Below are 13032 nucleotides of genomic sequence, written 5' to 3' on the forward strand. Positions count from 1 at the left end.
CACAGTCTAATATATATATATATATATATATATATATATATATATATATATATATATATATATTATTGATAATTACAAACTAACTAAAATAATAAAAATCAGAATAAAAAATTATTACAAAGTACATAGAGGCTCGGTAGCGCTTCTTGCACTCCCCAAGGTCCGACCCTGATTCATCACCATGTCTAGTGAGAATGGAAGCTTGCAATTTAATACATCACGAAAAAACCAAATGGGAACAATACAAACAATCAAACTCCAAGCTTCTCTCATAGGATTAATCTCAACAATTAAATCAGATTTGGGTTTTGGAGTCATTAAAAAAATGAGAACAATTCCTTGACCTGAAAAAAATATGAAAACAGAGAAATTAGCTGAAAACATGAAAAACTGAAGAAGAAAAAAAACATGAAAAACTGAAAATTATGATAGAATTATAATTCTTTGATTGAATGTCGAAATGATGCGAGAACAGGTGAAAGTATAATGGTTATTTATAGGAAAAAAATTCAACCATCTCACTACTATGTATAGATCCAAAATTTGTGGCACTGATTTATTAAATATGTGTAAAATAAAGAAAAAAAAGAATGTGCCTGATTAATGTATAGATCCATTCTCATCTCACACGTTTTTTGCTATATATGTGTGTGTGAACTTAACCATTGACTTTTCAGCCCAATTAAACATTTCTTAATATATAAATAAAAACGTTTTGCTTATCAATGTTTTTTATGCGCAACTAAACCTTTTCTTATATCACCACCAAAAAAAAAAAAACACTTTCTTATATCAGTAACTACATGTAAATTTCCTTGAAAGCAATTAATGTCGTTTAGCAAATAAACATGTTAGGTGTACTTTAAATTTTGAAGAAGACATTTATATTATATAAAGATGACACATGTGATATTATAATTGGTTTAAATAATAAAAGGTGACGACGTAACCAAAAAAAAAATTGGTTAACATACTATGTAAAATTATCGAGGAAAGAAAGAATAGTTATGCTAAAATATTGAAAATATAAATGTGCCATCACATATAGTTTTTTATGTAAATCAAAACAAAAATCATATTGCCGTTCTATATGGACATTATTCACTTGCAACATCACCCAAATCTAGAAACAACAATTAAAGAAATAAATATCTTTTAAAAAAACAATTAAAGAAATGAATAAATAAGGATTGCCTTGCATAATATTTGTGTACATTTTTATGGCATGGTGAAACAATTAATGTCCCTTAGAATTAGAAGGTGACACGTGTACTTTTGAAAAAAAATAAGGCATTTATATATAATAGAGATAGAGATGCCCTTTTTCCCAAATCATGTTCGAACAAAACAAATAGTAGATATGAAAAAAGAAAGTAGAGTTTCAACCAAAAAAAAAAAAATAAGTACATTTGATGATTGGTTATTTGACGCTAAAATAGTAATGTTCGCAACGAATATTAATTTAGGATATAACTAGACTATAACCCGTGCGATGCACGGGTATATATTTTTTTGAATGGTTTTTTAAAGTTTCATGTATAGTTATCAAATTGACTATATTATTAGAAACATTTAATGGAATACAATAGTGTTTTAAAAAAACTAAAGCGATTAATTAATTGACTGTATGATGTATATACTCCATAAAAAAAATAAAGAATAAAAATGAAATCAAACATTCCTTCAAAAAAAAATGAAATCAGACATATATATATATATTCCCTAATTTGAAATGAGACATATATATTGCTTATAGAAATGTTATAAGTGGCTATATTAAAATAATGATTAATAACGTAGACAATTTGTTAAAAAGTTCAGTCATGCATTAAGGTTAGTGGACGGGGTTTAGTGGTAAGTTATGATGTTGATAATAATAACCGTGTGGGTAGATATTAATAAGTGGTTAGTGAGTTACGGATAATGTGATAGTGGGATATTGGATATCAATTAATGGAAACAAAATTAAATCAAAAAAATTGTTAGTGGCTTAGTGGTCAAAATGTTGAGGAGAAGCTATTGGTCTTGTGTTCGATTCTCAGAAGAGGTTTTTTTCATAAAGATTTTTTAAGCTAATAAAAAAAGGCGGGATTAGGGTTACTCAGGGCTACTTGCAGACTGTCTAACATTTATATATACTAGATTGTTGACCCGTGCGCCGCACGGGTCTTATGAGCTAAAATCATTTTATAATGTATTTTGTTTTGGTGGTGTAGTTATAATGTAAATTTGAAAATACTTAATACCCAATGAATGTTTCAATAATCACGGATTATTTCAAAAATCCATTGGAATACTTTAAGAATGTGGTGCTATGAAGTAACTTTTTTTATAACTTCTATATAGTAATTTTATTTTTAATTCAACTGCAAGGATTAATTAGAATATATTAGTTCAGAAGTCGTACAGCTGAGTTTCTTCCTTATATATTTGGTCATTCCTTTTGCGGTAAAAGTAGAGAGGTTGAATTATGGCTACAACGCCTCCACTAAACAAAACCCACTTAAGATGAGTTTACTCCTTATGCTGTTATAGAATTTGCTACAATATAAATGAGTACAATAATAATGTAGAAATGCATAGAGAGCCTATTGGCTTAATCTTTTTATAACAAAAGATCAACAGTCTAATGGAACTTGTGAAAAGCCAATATCTAAAGCAAATACATTACAGAAAATGAAATATAAGATTTTGTATTAATTCAATATAAGCTAATTAAAATAAAATAGCTTAAGACCCAAAAAAAAAATTAGCTAAAGGCAAAGCCTCTATTAAACATTTTCATATATCATCATTCATCTATCTTTGGTGGGGCTGTTACGGTTGTGCAACTGCAGACAGCAGCTGCTGCTGGCTGGTACGGTTGTTGATGTTTCTGTTCAGCCATGACAGTTGTGGTCCTGGTTTTGTGATGATTGGCACTGGCTTGCGGCTACAGAGCTTTTGTTTCCTGTTTTGCTTTTCTGTTAGTTTTTTCCTGCTGGTTTGGTGTTATGCTTCTGTAATGTAGTTTGCTTTCTTGCCCTATTAGGTACTTCTTGTACCGGGGTCTGTTACCCTTACATCCTCAGTCTTATCCTTAAGGAATGAACGGTATGATCTTCATACGTCTGCCAGAAAAAAGAATTACACTAATCAATCGGGGAAACTCGGTACACTTACAGGGGCTGATGATAAAAACCATGATAAAAACTCATATTATACTGACTTGTAGACCATAAAAAGTAAAAACTCATTCTACTTGAAAGAACTCCAAAGTGTAAAACAGACCGGAGAAAATTCAACCTAACATATGCTTGAAGTATAACTCCTATAACCGCAAAAACATATCAGACTCAAAGCCACATCTAGACCACTATACCAGTCCCTTGAATCCAATCTTTTGTGCCTCATAAACAACAATTAGATTAGATAATCTAGAATGCAACATGAACAATATGAATATACAAAACAGAAGCAACCATAACCATAAAATACTTACATTGGAAATGTCGATTTCCATATCGATTTCCATATGGTATGTTCATAGTTTCAACAGGTTCGTTTGTACAAATTCATTAAACTTGTCACCATGATTACTTTGAACTGTTAGTGTGAGGAGGATAAAGTTGATATCAAATACAAACCTTGCAGAACCCATTGTGGCATGTAAAAGGCTGCAAGTGAGTATTTTTTTTCAATGGCCACATGCTTTCAAACATTTATTTTGCCAAGGAACCCTGCAAAGAAAATTCGCCAATGTTAGATTAAGAAATTGGAGAAGAAACAACCATAAGTTTAAAATTCCATGCATAATGAGAGTAATTACCTCTTCCATGTCTTGATTTAAGAAATGGATATAGAAGAAAATAAGTATGAGACTTCCCTCAACTAAGTTCTAGCGATACTTTTATTAAAGAGTTAGAATGCAAAGTAGCTTCATCAAAGTGAATGACTCATGGTTGATACTTGATACTTGGTACTAAATTTTACACAATCAAAAACATTAAATTCCCACTCATACAATTTTGATACCACTTCTATGGCTGACTTCACTACAGGTGTGGTTGCTCCTTCAAACATCTTGTCAGAATTTGTAGGCGGCCAAAAGATTGTATGCCACAATTTAAATCAAAATTATCGTCAATACTGTTGTTGAAACCAATTAATTCAGCTGCCATTAATCTATCATACATTCAAGTAAAGAAACAAAAAAAATGAAAATAACTTATGCATAAGCAGTAGCACTCTAGGTGAAAGAACGATCTATAGTCATGGCAGCCACAATACATAAAAAAAAATGGCATTGTACATGCTACAACTCAAAACCTGCACTGAAGACAACATTGCAAAAAAAATTCATGCACAATAGCACACATGAGAAAAATATTTAAGACACAAATGCGTTAAAATATACATGTCAATCCATATCCTAATTAGTTTGAAGCGTTAAAATATACATGTCAATTCATATCCTAATTAGTATTATCACCACCAAAACAATATTAGTATTATCTATCAAACTTATAGCAATGAAGCCTAGGAAGTCGGTCTATTCAAACAATTATCAGTATCTCTGTTTCTTCTTTAGATTATATTTCGATAAAATGCATAGGAAATTACCTTAAATTAAAACTGTAAACCTCCAAAAACTAAATGCCTCTTTGTTTAAAACTGAACCATATTCTTAAACACAAATGGAAACATCATCATTAAACATGTCTTTGGCATTTTTTTTCGATATGTGAAATTGAAAAGTGCATTATGGTAACAATGGAATGGTTCTTTTAACGTATGAACTAATTGACAAACACCAACACCATATAATTGAATAAAAGAATAAGACATCATGAAATTAATCCAAACAGACCTTATACATATAAGAAGCCAAATCCAAACAGGCCTAACAGCAGGGTTGGTAAAATAGGTCTTGCTATTTTCAAATCAGGGTTTCTAAAATGATAGATTTTTATATTTTCAGAACAGGGTTAATAAAATCAGAAATCAACAAAAACTTGAAATCAACAATTGAAAATCACTAAATAGGAATACAAAAATAAAATCAACACGAAAATCAAATTAAAAACATAAAACTGATTGAATAAATTTGAGAATCATACCTGATGTTGAAGGTTATGTGTAAATGGTACCAAAAAAAGAGCGGTGAGTTGGAGTTTGGCCATGGTTAGGGCAACACGATCCTGTAGAGAGACATGGAGAAAGAACTGACTGATGAAAGGCGATGGTGAGATGCATTCTTTGATTTTTTTTCATGGCTTTTAAGGGTTATTGATTTGAGTTAAAGGAAGATTTTGCTTCTTTAGTGAAGGAGGACTCGAGCTGGAATGATGCTGGAGAGAGAGAACGTATGGAATATGAGTATGCTCTGCAACACTTTCTTAAGATGGATAGATATTCAATAGCCAGCTATGTTGGAAATAGGGATAGAGTGAGAAACACAGCGTGGAAGTCCAATGGCCCTTATTTAATGCTTTTCATTGTTCAAGCAAGGCAATTTTGAAATTCAAAGTGGATGGAAACCTAAAGGTTAACATATACTCGGTAAACAACATATGTCATTGGAATTGCCAATGAAATTCAAATTGAGAACCAAATGGGAGGGAATTTTTTTAGGGTTGATGTGCTTAGTAATTAATGCTAGACAATTAGAGGGAAAAATTAGGTTTAGTGATAAGCTAGACCTAATAAGCTTTAAGAGTAAGTGATAAAGATAATACACCCTAAAAAAGTGTATTTCAGGAACGAAATAACAAGGTGCTACGAGCAAAGAACGCGGCAATTTTGCATCAAAAAATATATAAGAACGAGCCAAAGATAGTCACAATTAACACCAGAACTTACGATGAGCAAACAATAGCTACACTGGTCCAGAAAATTGCATCTAATAAAATTGTTTAAAATTCCAAAATTTAAAAATAAAGACAAAACATGATAAAAATACTGTTTCTCAACCTCACACCTTCCTAAACAATAGAAACTACTTCAAAATTAATCGACCTCTTCCATCTTGCTTCCCTCTGCATCAGCATCAGCTTCCTCCAATGGTGGCATGTCAGCATCAGCTTCTGCTGCATCCTCATCAATGCTAAGACCAAGCTTGAGCATCCTGTGAATCCTGTTGCCAAAAGTGTTGGGCTCATCAAGGCTGAATCCAGAAGTAAGAAGAGCAGTCTCAAACAGCAAGAGAACAAGGTCCTTGACAGATTTGTCATTCCTGTCCGCATCAGCACGTTTCCTCAGCTCCTCCATTATGGGGTTCTCGGGGTTGATTTCCATTGTCTTCTTGCTTGACATGTAACCAGCCATGCTGCTATCCCTCAAAGCCTGTGCCTTCATGATCCTCTCCATGTTGGCAGTCCAACCATACTCACCAGTCACTAAACAGCAAGGAGAATCGACAACACGGTCAGATACAACCACTTTCTCAACCTTGTCACCCAACACCTCCTTGATCACCTTGCAAAGATTGTCGAACTTCTCCTTCTGTTCTTCCATCTTTTTCTTTTCATCCTCACTCTCGTCAAGTTTCAACCCTTCTTTAGTTGCAGACACTAGCTTCTTACCCTCAAATTCCTTGAGCTGACCAACAGCATATTCATCAATGGCGTCAACCATGTAAATCACTTCATATCCCTTCTTCCTAAGCTTCTCAAGGAAGGGGGAATTCTCAACAGCTTTCTTGCTTTCACCGGTAATGTAGTAAATGTCATTCTGTCCTTCCTTCATCCTGGTAACATAGTCCTTGAGGCTGGTCATGTCATCACCACTCTTGGTGGAGTGGTACCTGAGCAAATCAGCAAGCTTTGTCTTGTTTTGAGAATCCTCATGGATACCCAGCTTCAAGTTCTTAGAGAAGGCCTCATAGAACTTGTTGTAATCTTCCTTGTTCTCAGCAATTTCAAAGAAAAGCTCGAGGCACTTCTTCACCAAGTTCTTCCTGATGACCTTAAGAATCTTGTTCTGTTGAAGCATTTCTCTTGAAATGTTAAGTGGAAGATCCTCAGAGTCCACAATACCCTTCACAAAGCTAAGATACTCAGGCATCAGCTCCTCACAGTTGTCCATGATGAAAACACGGCGGACATACAGCTTGATGTTGTTGGGCTTCTTCTTTGTGTCAAAGAGATCAAAAGGTGCTCTCTTCGGTACAAAGAGAACAGCCTTAAACTCCAACTGTCCCTCAACAGAGAAGTGCTTAACAGCCAAATGCTCTTCCCAATCATTGGTGAGACTCTTGTAAAAAGCAGCATACTCGTCCTTTGTGATCTCCTCAGGCTTCCTCATCCAAATAGGCTTCTGCTTGTTCACCAAAGACCATTCATTAGACACCTCCTTAATCTTCTTCTTTTTCTTCTCTTCCTTTTCTTTCTCCTCATCTACTTCCTCAACCTTACCCTCCTCTTCCTTCTTCTCTTCCTCGTCCTCATCATCAGAAATCTCTTTCTCAATAGTCTTCTCAACCCAAAGAGAAATTGGATAGCTAATAAATTCAGAATGCTTCTTAACCAAGTCCTTCAGACGGCGTTCCTCAAGATACTCAAGTTGATCCTCCTTGAGGATGAGAGTTATTTTAGTTCCCCTGCCAAGAGCTTCACCAGTTGTATCCCTGGTCACAGTGAATGACCCACCAGCTTGGGACTCCCACACATACTGTTCATCATCATTGTGCTTGGTGGTAACAATAACCTTCTCGGCAACAAGGTAAGCAGAGTAGAAACCAACACCAAACTGTCCAATCATGCTAACATCAGCACCAGCAGCTATGGCTTCCATGAATTCCTTGGTACCAGACCTAGCAATGGTACCTAGGTTGTTCACCAAATCTGGAACATAAATACAGACAAATATTAGTAAACAACATAAATTATCAAACAACACAGTACTGCTACATAAACCAATTACAGACTCAGGAAAAAGTTCATGCTAACTTACCAGCTTTGGTCATTCCAATTCCACTATCAATGATAGTCAAGGTGTTGTTGGTCTTGTCAGGAATAATGTGAATGAACAACTCTGGCTGAGAATCAAGCTTGCTCTTGTCGGTCAAGCCCTCAAAACGGATCTTATCCAAAGCCTACATTACAGCATCCCAATATAATAATCAGAACAACATTTATACCCACAACAACTAAATCATCATTAACAGCAAACATTCCAAAAATCCAACACTGATATTCCAAAGTATTAGTAACAATTATACCTCAAATAACATTGACAATAACATTGACTTTTTGTCCCAAACAACTTTCTTTCAAAAAATTAAAGGATCCATGCAAATTCAATTCTAAAACTAAAAGGGTTGATACAACTTCCATTCAAAAAATTAAAGAGTTATTATGACTTGTCACATACAACTTTCATTCATATAATTAAAGGATCAATACAACTTTCCAAGTGAAAATGTTACACAGTAAAAAAAATAGATCACAAGATTAGGGTTGATATCAATACAAACCGAACTAATTAAAATTCAATTTCAATTTGGGTATTTCAAGTATGACTCTAATATGAATCAACTATGAAACATATATTCGGTTCAAAATCAAGATAACGTTAATTGACTGCATAGAACATTCATCACAATTTAAATTCAAATTTAAATCAATGAAACCTAAACATGACTAACAAATCATCACTGTGTTCAAACAACAACAACGCAAAAATCACAAAGATCGTAAACAACGCAATAATCCCAAAACCCTAACAACATATTCAATTAACATAAACCCTAAAATTGATAAAATAATACCAATAAGAATCATAACCGAAAAAATTCATCAAAATCATAATAAAATAGAACTTAAACTAGATCAAACCCTAAGAAACAAAAAGAAAAAAAGAGCGAAGAGGAAGAAGCTTACATCGGAAGCGTTACTGATGAGTTCACGAAGAAAAATCTCCTTGTTACTGTAAAAGGTGTTGATGATGAGACTGAGAAGTTGATTGATCTCAGCCTGGAAAGCAAACGTCTCTCGTTCCGCCATTGCCGATCTGGTTTTTTTCGCAGAGAGAGAAAGTGTTTTGTTGTAGAGAGAGAAAGTGAAAGAGTTTTGCAGAGTGTGAAGTGAGCGAGTTGTTATATAATGAGTGTTTGCTAGGGTTTCTCGTTTTCTAGATCCTTCTATTTCTATATTTATAAATTAAATAATTTTATTTGTTCGAATAATAACTTTAACTTAATTGCGATTATTTGGGTCCACTTTACTCTCAACTAACCACTTGGATGTGAAAGCGTAGACTTGGTTTTATTTCTTTTTACTATTTTATTTACAACAATAATATTTGATGTGTGATAGGTTGATTAAACATCTAGTTGGTTCTTCACCAAAAAAAAAAAAAACAACAACATTCTAGTAGGTCTTATTTTTTAAATATTTTTTTTGCGGCATTTTTTTAAATAGCTAAATTATTCTGAATTTATTTTTTTATAAAAGTATTTGGAAAGTTTGACAAAAATAATATTTTTACTCCTTTCAAAAAATAATTATAATATTTTTACTATTTTTTTAGACTAAACTACACTTTTTACCCCAAGTTTTTAAAACTAACGATTTTGGTCCTTTTATTTTGAAAATGCACCTTTTTAAAAGCCGATTTTGCAAAATTGCGGTCCTCCTTAGTTTTGAATTGGACAAAGCCGATGTGGCACATTTTTTCGTAAACCAAGTATATCCAAGTTGTCTATGTGGATTTTAACACAAAAAAATAGGCATCGAGTGATCTTTGTTGTATAACGTGCAAATCTACTTTGCTTCTCTTCTTCTCTGTGAATATAGGGGATTGCTCCTTCTTCTTCCACATGCTCTTCCCTTTCTCATCAATCTCCATCGTTTCTGTTTTTGTTATTAATTTTTTTGACTCACTTTTTCCTCTTCATAAGATTCAAACCTCAAATATTTCATCCTTTTTTGGTATCCTTTTCTTTGTTACTAATCCATGGCTCGTTATAGTGATATGTCAGTTTAATTTTATTTTGGAAAACAAAAAGGGAAGGTTTTGTGCAATTGTGGAGTTGATTCTTCATTGGTAACTTCATGGACATATGAGAATCTTAGGAGAAGATTTTTCGGGTGTGGAAAACACAATGGGTACTCAAGGAAATACAATTTTCTAACTAGTGTGATAATAAATTTCAGAAAGGCAAAAGAAACTTATTAAGGCCTTTTTAGAAGAAAAAAAATGATGCGTAGATTAAGAGGTAAAAAATTTGGTGATATGGTTGATTGTGTAAGGGTGATTGTTGTTTTATGTTGTGTTGTAATATCATTCAAGTAGTGATTGGATGACATTAGACCAACAATTGAATAATAATTAATGCATAGGGTTGTTTCTAAATTCATATGTGTTGCAATTTGAATCCTTAAAACCAACAAAATATATGTCATAAAGTTGTTCTGACATCCAATTAAAAACAACATAACACAAAATATTCTTGTCATAAGTGCGTGCAATACAAGTAGATTTACATCAAGATTGGGACAACATAAAACATAGTAGTTTTTTTTTTTTTTTGACATAAGGGCTTACAACTTTAGTGCTTGCAACATAACTCTTATTTACGTCCAAAATAATACAATACAAAATAAGAAGTCTTAAGCAACTTATGTGCTTAGAAATCCAAAAAAGATAGAACACGAACATATCCTACAACCTAAGGTTTGTTGGCAGATTGTTAAGCCCCGCATGATTCAATCCCATCCATTTTTCTCTTCCTGTAACTCCTCCTTAATTGTTAAACATTTGAAGACACAACTTGCAGAGGGGTTCTTGCTTGCGCAAAATGACCTATACTTGATTGTTGAGTGGTTTGCGACTACACATATTGAGTCAGAGCTTACATAATTTAGTTCCATTTTTTCGTCCAGTCTTGGTGCTAGTCTTGGGGCCATATTGAAAACCAGGATGCTTCATTTTTGTGTCATCATATTCATGCTAATATTAACATACATCACATTACAAACATTCACATTCATGGACAAACAATTGGATATTAGATACATCATATTTCAAAAATAGACATCATATTACTTTTTTTTAAAAGAAGAAATCATATTACTTTGTTTCCATCATTTGGGATCATCATATTTGATGTAGTGTTTCTCTTACATGTCCTTTTGTTGTGACCCAATAAAACACACTTTTTGCATCTCACAGTATCTTGGTCTATCTCTCTATCCTTGTTGAAATTATAGGTTCATCATTAGTCTTTCTTCTCGATTTTTTATTCCTACCACATGCCCTTTTGACATATGGTGGGACAGGTCTTCAGAATACATTGTAGGCCACATCTTAAGTCCATTGCGAGGCAATATGAGATTGTTATAAGCGTCGAGAAATGTTGTTTCCTACAATTGAAATAAATTGAATGTTATTAAATATTCAATCCTATATATATAGTATATACAATGTAATAAGTTATCATATTGCTAACCTATAACAACGAGAAACATATTCATCTGAATTTTGGTGTTAATTCACATACATGCATTTGCTTGACAACATGATATACCAATAAGCTCTCAATCTCTACAAGCACGTATTTTTTTCTTTGAGGTTAACAATGTAAGTATTAGTTCCATTAGAGACTCTAAATATGAAATAATCCTTATCACCAGACCAGGTTGAAGACCAACCATCGACATCTTTTTTAAATACTTTCAATCTCTTTTGAATCACAAGACATATGTCACCTTCACATCTAACCATGTAATCTCTAAGTTTTACAATCTTATTTGTCATGTAAAATTTCAAACACTTAACTTGGGAAATTATTGGTTTGTCCCTATATTATAAAATGGTACTATTAAAACAGCTATAACTAATGGGGCAGCTATTATCGTCCTTGAAGCGAAATCTATGTGATTGTCAGAAGCTATCAAAACGGCTATAACTAATGAATCGGGGGTCCTCGAAACTGATATTAGGTCGCTTGTTACCACACTTAACACCTCCAATGCTCCACTCAATGAATTTTGGGACTTTGTGATTCAATGTAAAAATTTATTGTCACGTAATCACGACTTTCTAGTATCTTTTGTTCGGAGACAGGCTAATAAGGTTGCTTAAACCATCGCTAAAGCTGCTCTGTCTCATCCTAGCCCCCATATATTTCATGATGTATCTCCTACTTTGTACTTTTTAATCTTATTTATAAAAGGTCTTAAGTTGTCTTAAACAGCTTTTTGGAGCCAAAATTTGAGGTTAATTTTGTCATTTTAATATTGACACCTCATTATTCTTATTATTATTTAATATATATTTAAGCAATTGAACAAACTTTTGCTAAATTTAATATTGACAACTCATTATTGTTATTATTATTTAATATATATTTAAGCAATTGAACAAACTTTTGCTAAATTTGTGCCATAAACTACTAAATATGTTTTTTTTTCTTCCATAATCTTAGTTTTTTTTTCGTTTTTTTTTATTTCATAATTTTATTTTGTTTTTCTTTCACATTATTATTTAATAATATATATTTAAGCAATTGAACAAACTTTTGTTAAATTTGTGCCATAAACTACTAAATACGTTTTTTTTCTTCCATAATCTTAGTTTGTTTTTTTTTTTGTTTTTTTTCCTTTCATAATCTTATTTTGTTTTTTGTTTGATGAACATCATAGTTTGTTTTCTATTTTCTCTATTTTTTTGGTAGTGCTATTTTCTCTATTTATTTGGCAATGTAAACACCGATCCCCATATGTTTTTTTTTTGTTTTTGTTAACTATGTTTTTCTAAAATTTCTCATTAAATTTGTGCCACCAAAGAAAAAAAAATCCTCATCTAACGTTTGTCTTTGGTAACTAACTCTGTCTACATCTGTGCCACTTTATGCCAAAATATAAGTAACATCAAATAGGATTTATAAGTCATACTTCATCCTTCGATTAAATCATCTTGCTTCAAATTAATCGTACGTCATATTTTTTTGCTTTGAATCTCTTTTTTTATTTCTAACTTCTTTTTTATATCAACGATTAAAGTATCTCTCTATTAATATTTTTAACTTTGTCTACCTTTCCATGATTT

At 32.5% G+C, this 13032-nt stretch overlaps 1 protein-coding gene and 1 long non-coding RNA gene across 3 annotated transcripts; both read right to left on the reverse strand.

Moving 5' to 3' along the window:
• Positions 1-2489: 2489 nt before the first annotated feature.
• On the reverse strand, positions 2490-5439 carry LOC146925264 (uncharacterized). 2 transcript variants are annotated; one of them, XR_015010458.1, is made up of 4 exons: positions 5100-5439; positions 3809-4164; positions 3482-3719; positions 2490-3110 (listed from the first exon to the last, which is right to left on the reverse strand). It is a non-coding gene; the product is annotated as an uncharacterized LOC146925264 (long non-coding RNA). The 2 variants fall into 2 exon arrangements; XR_015010457.1 differs by having other exon boundaries at positions 3809-4313.
• A 340-nt stretch (positions 5440-5779) lies between these two features.
• On the reverse strand, positions 5780-9052 carry LOC146925265 (heat shock cognate protein 80-like). Its single transcript, XM_085710233.1, has 3 exons — positions 8862-9052; positions 7933-8074; positions 5780-7823 (listed from the first exon to the last, which is right to left on the reverse strand). The coding sequence occupies exons 1-3, from the start codon at positions 8982-8984 to the stop codon at positions 5989-5991; spliced, it is 2100 nt and encodes a 699-aa protein (XP_085566359.1). The 5' UTR covers positions 8985-9052; the 3' UTR covers positions 5780-5988.
• Positions 9053-13032: the final 3980 nt, after the last annotated feature.

Source organism: Medicago sativa, chromosome 5, assembly GCF_051527215.1.
Source record: "Medicago sativa cultivar Bolivia chromosome 5, Bolivia_mono, whole genome shotgun sequence".
Lineage (NCBI taxonomy): Eukaryota > Viridiplantae > Streptophyta > Magnoliopsida > Fabales > Fabaceae > Medicago > Medicago sativa.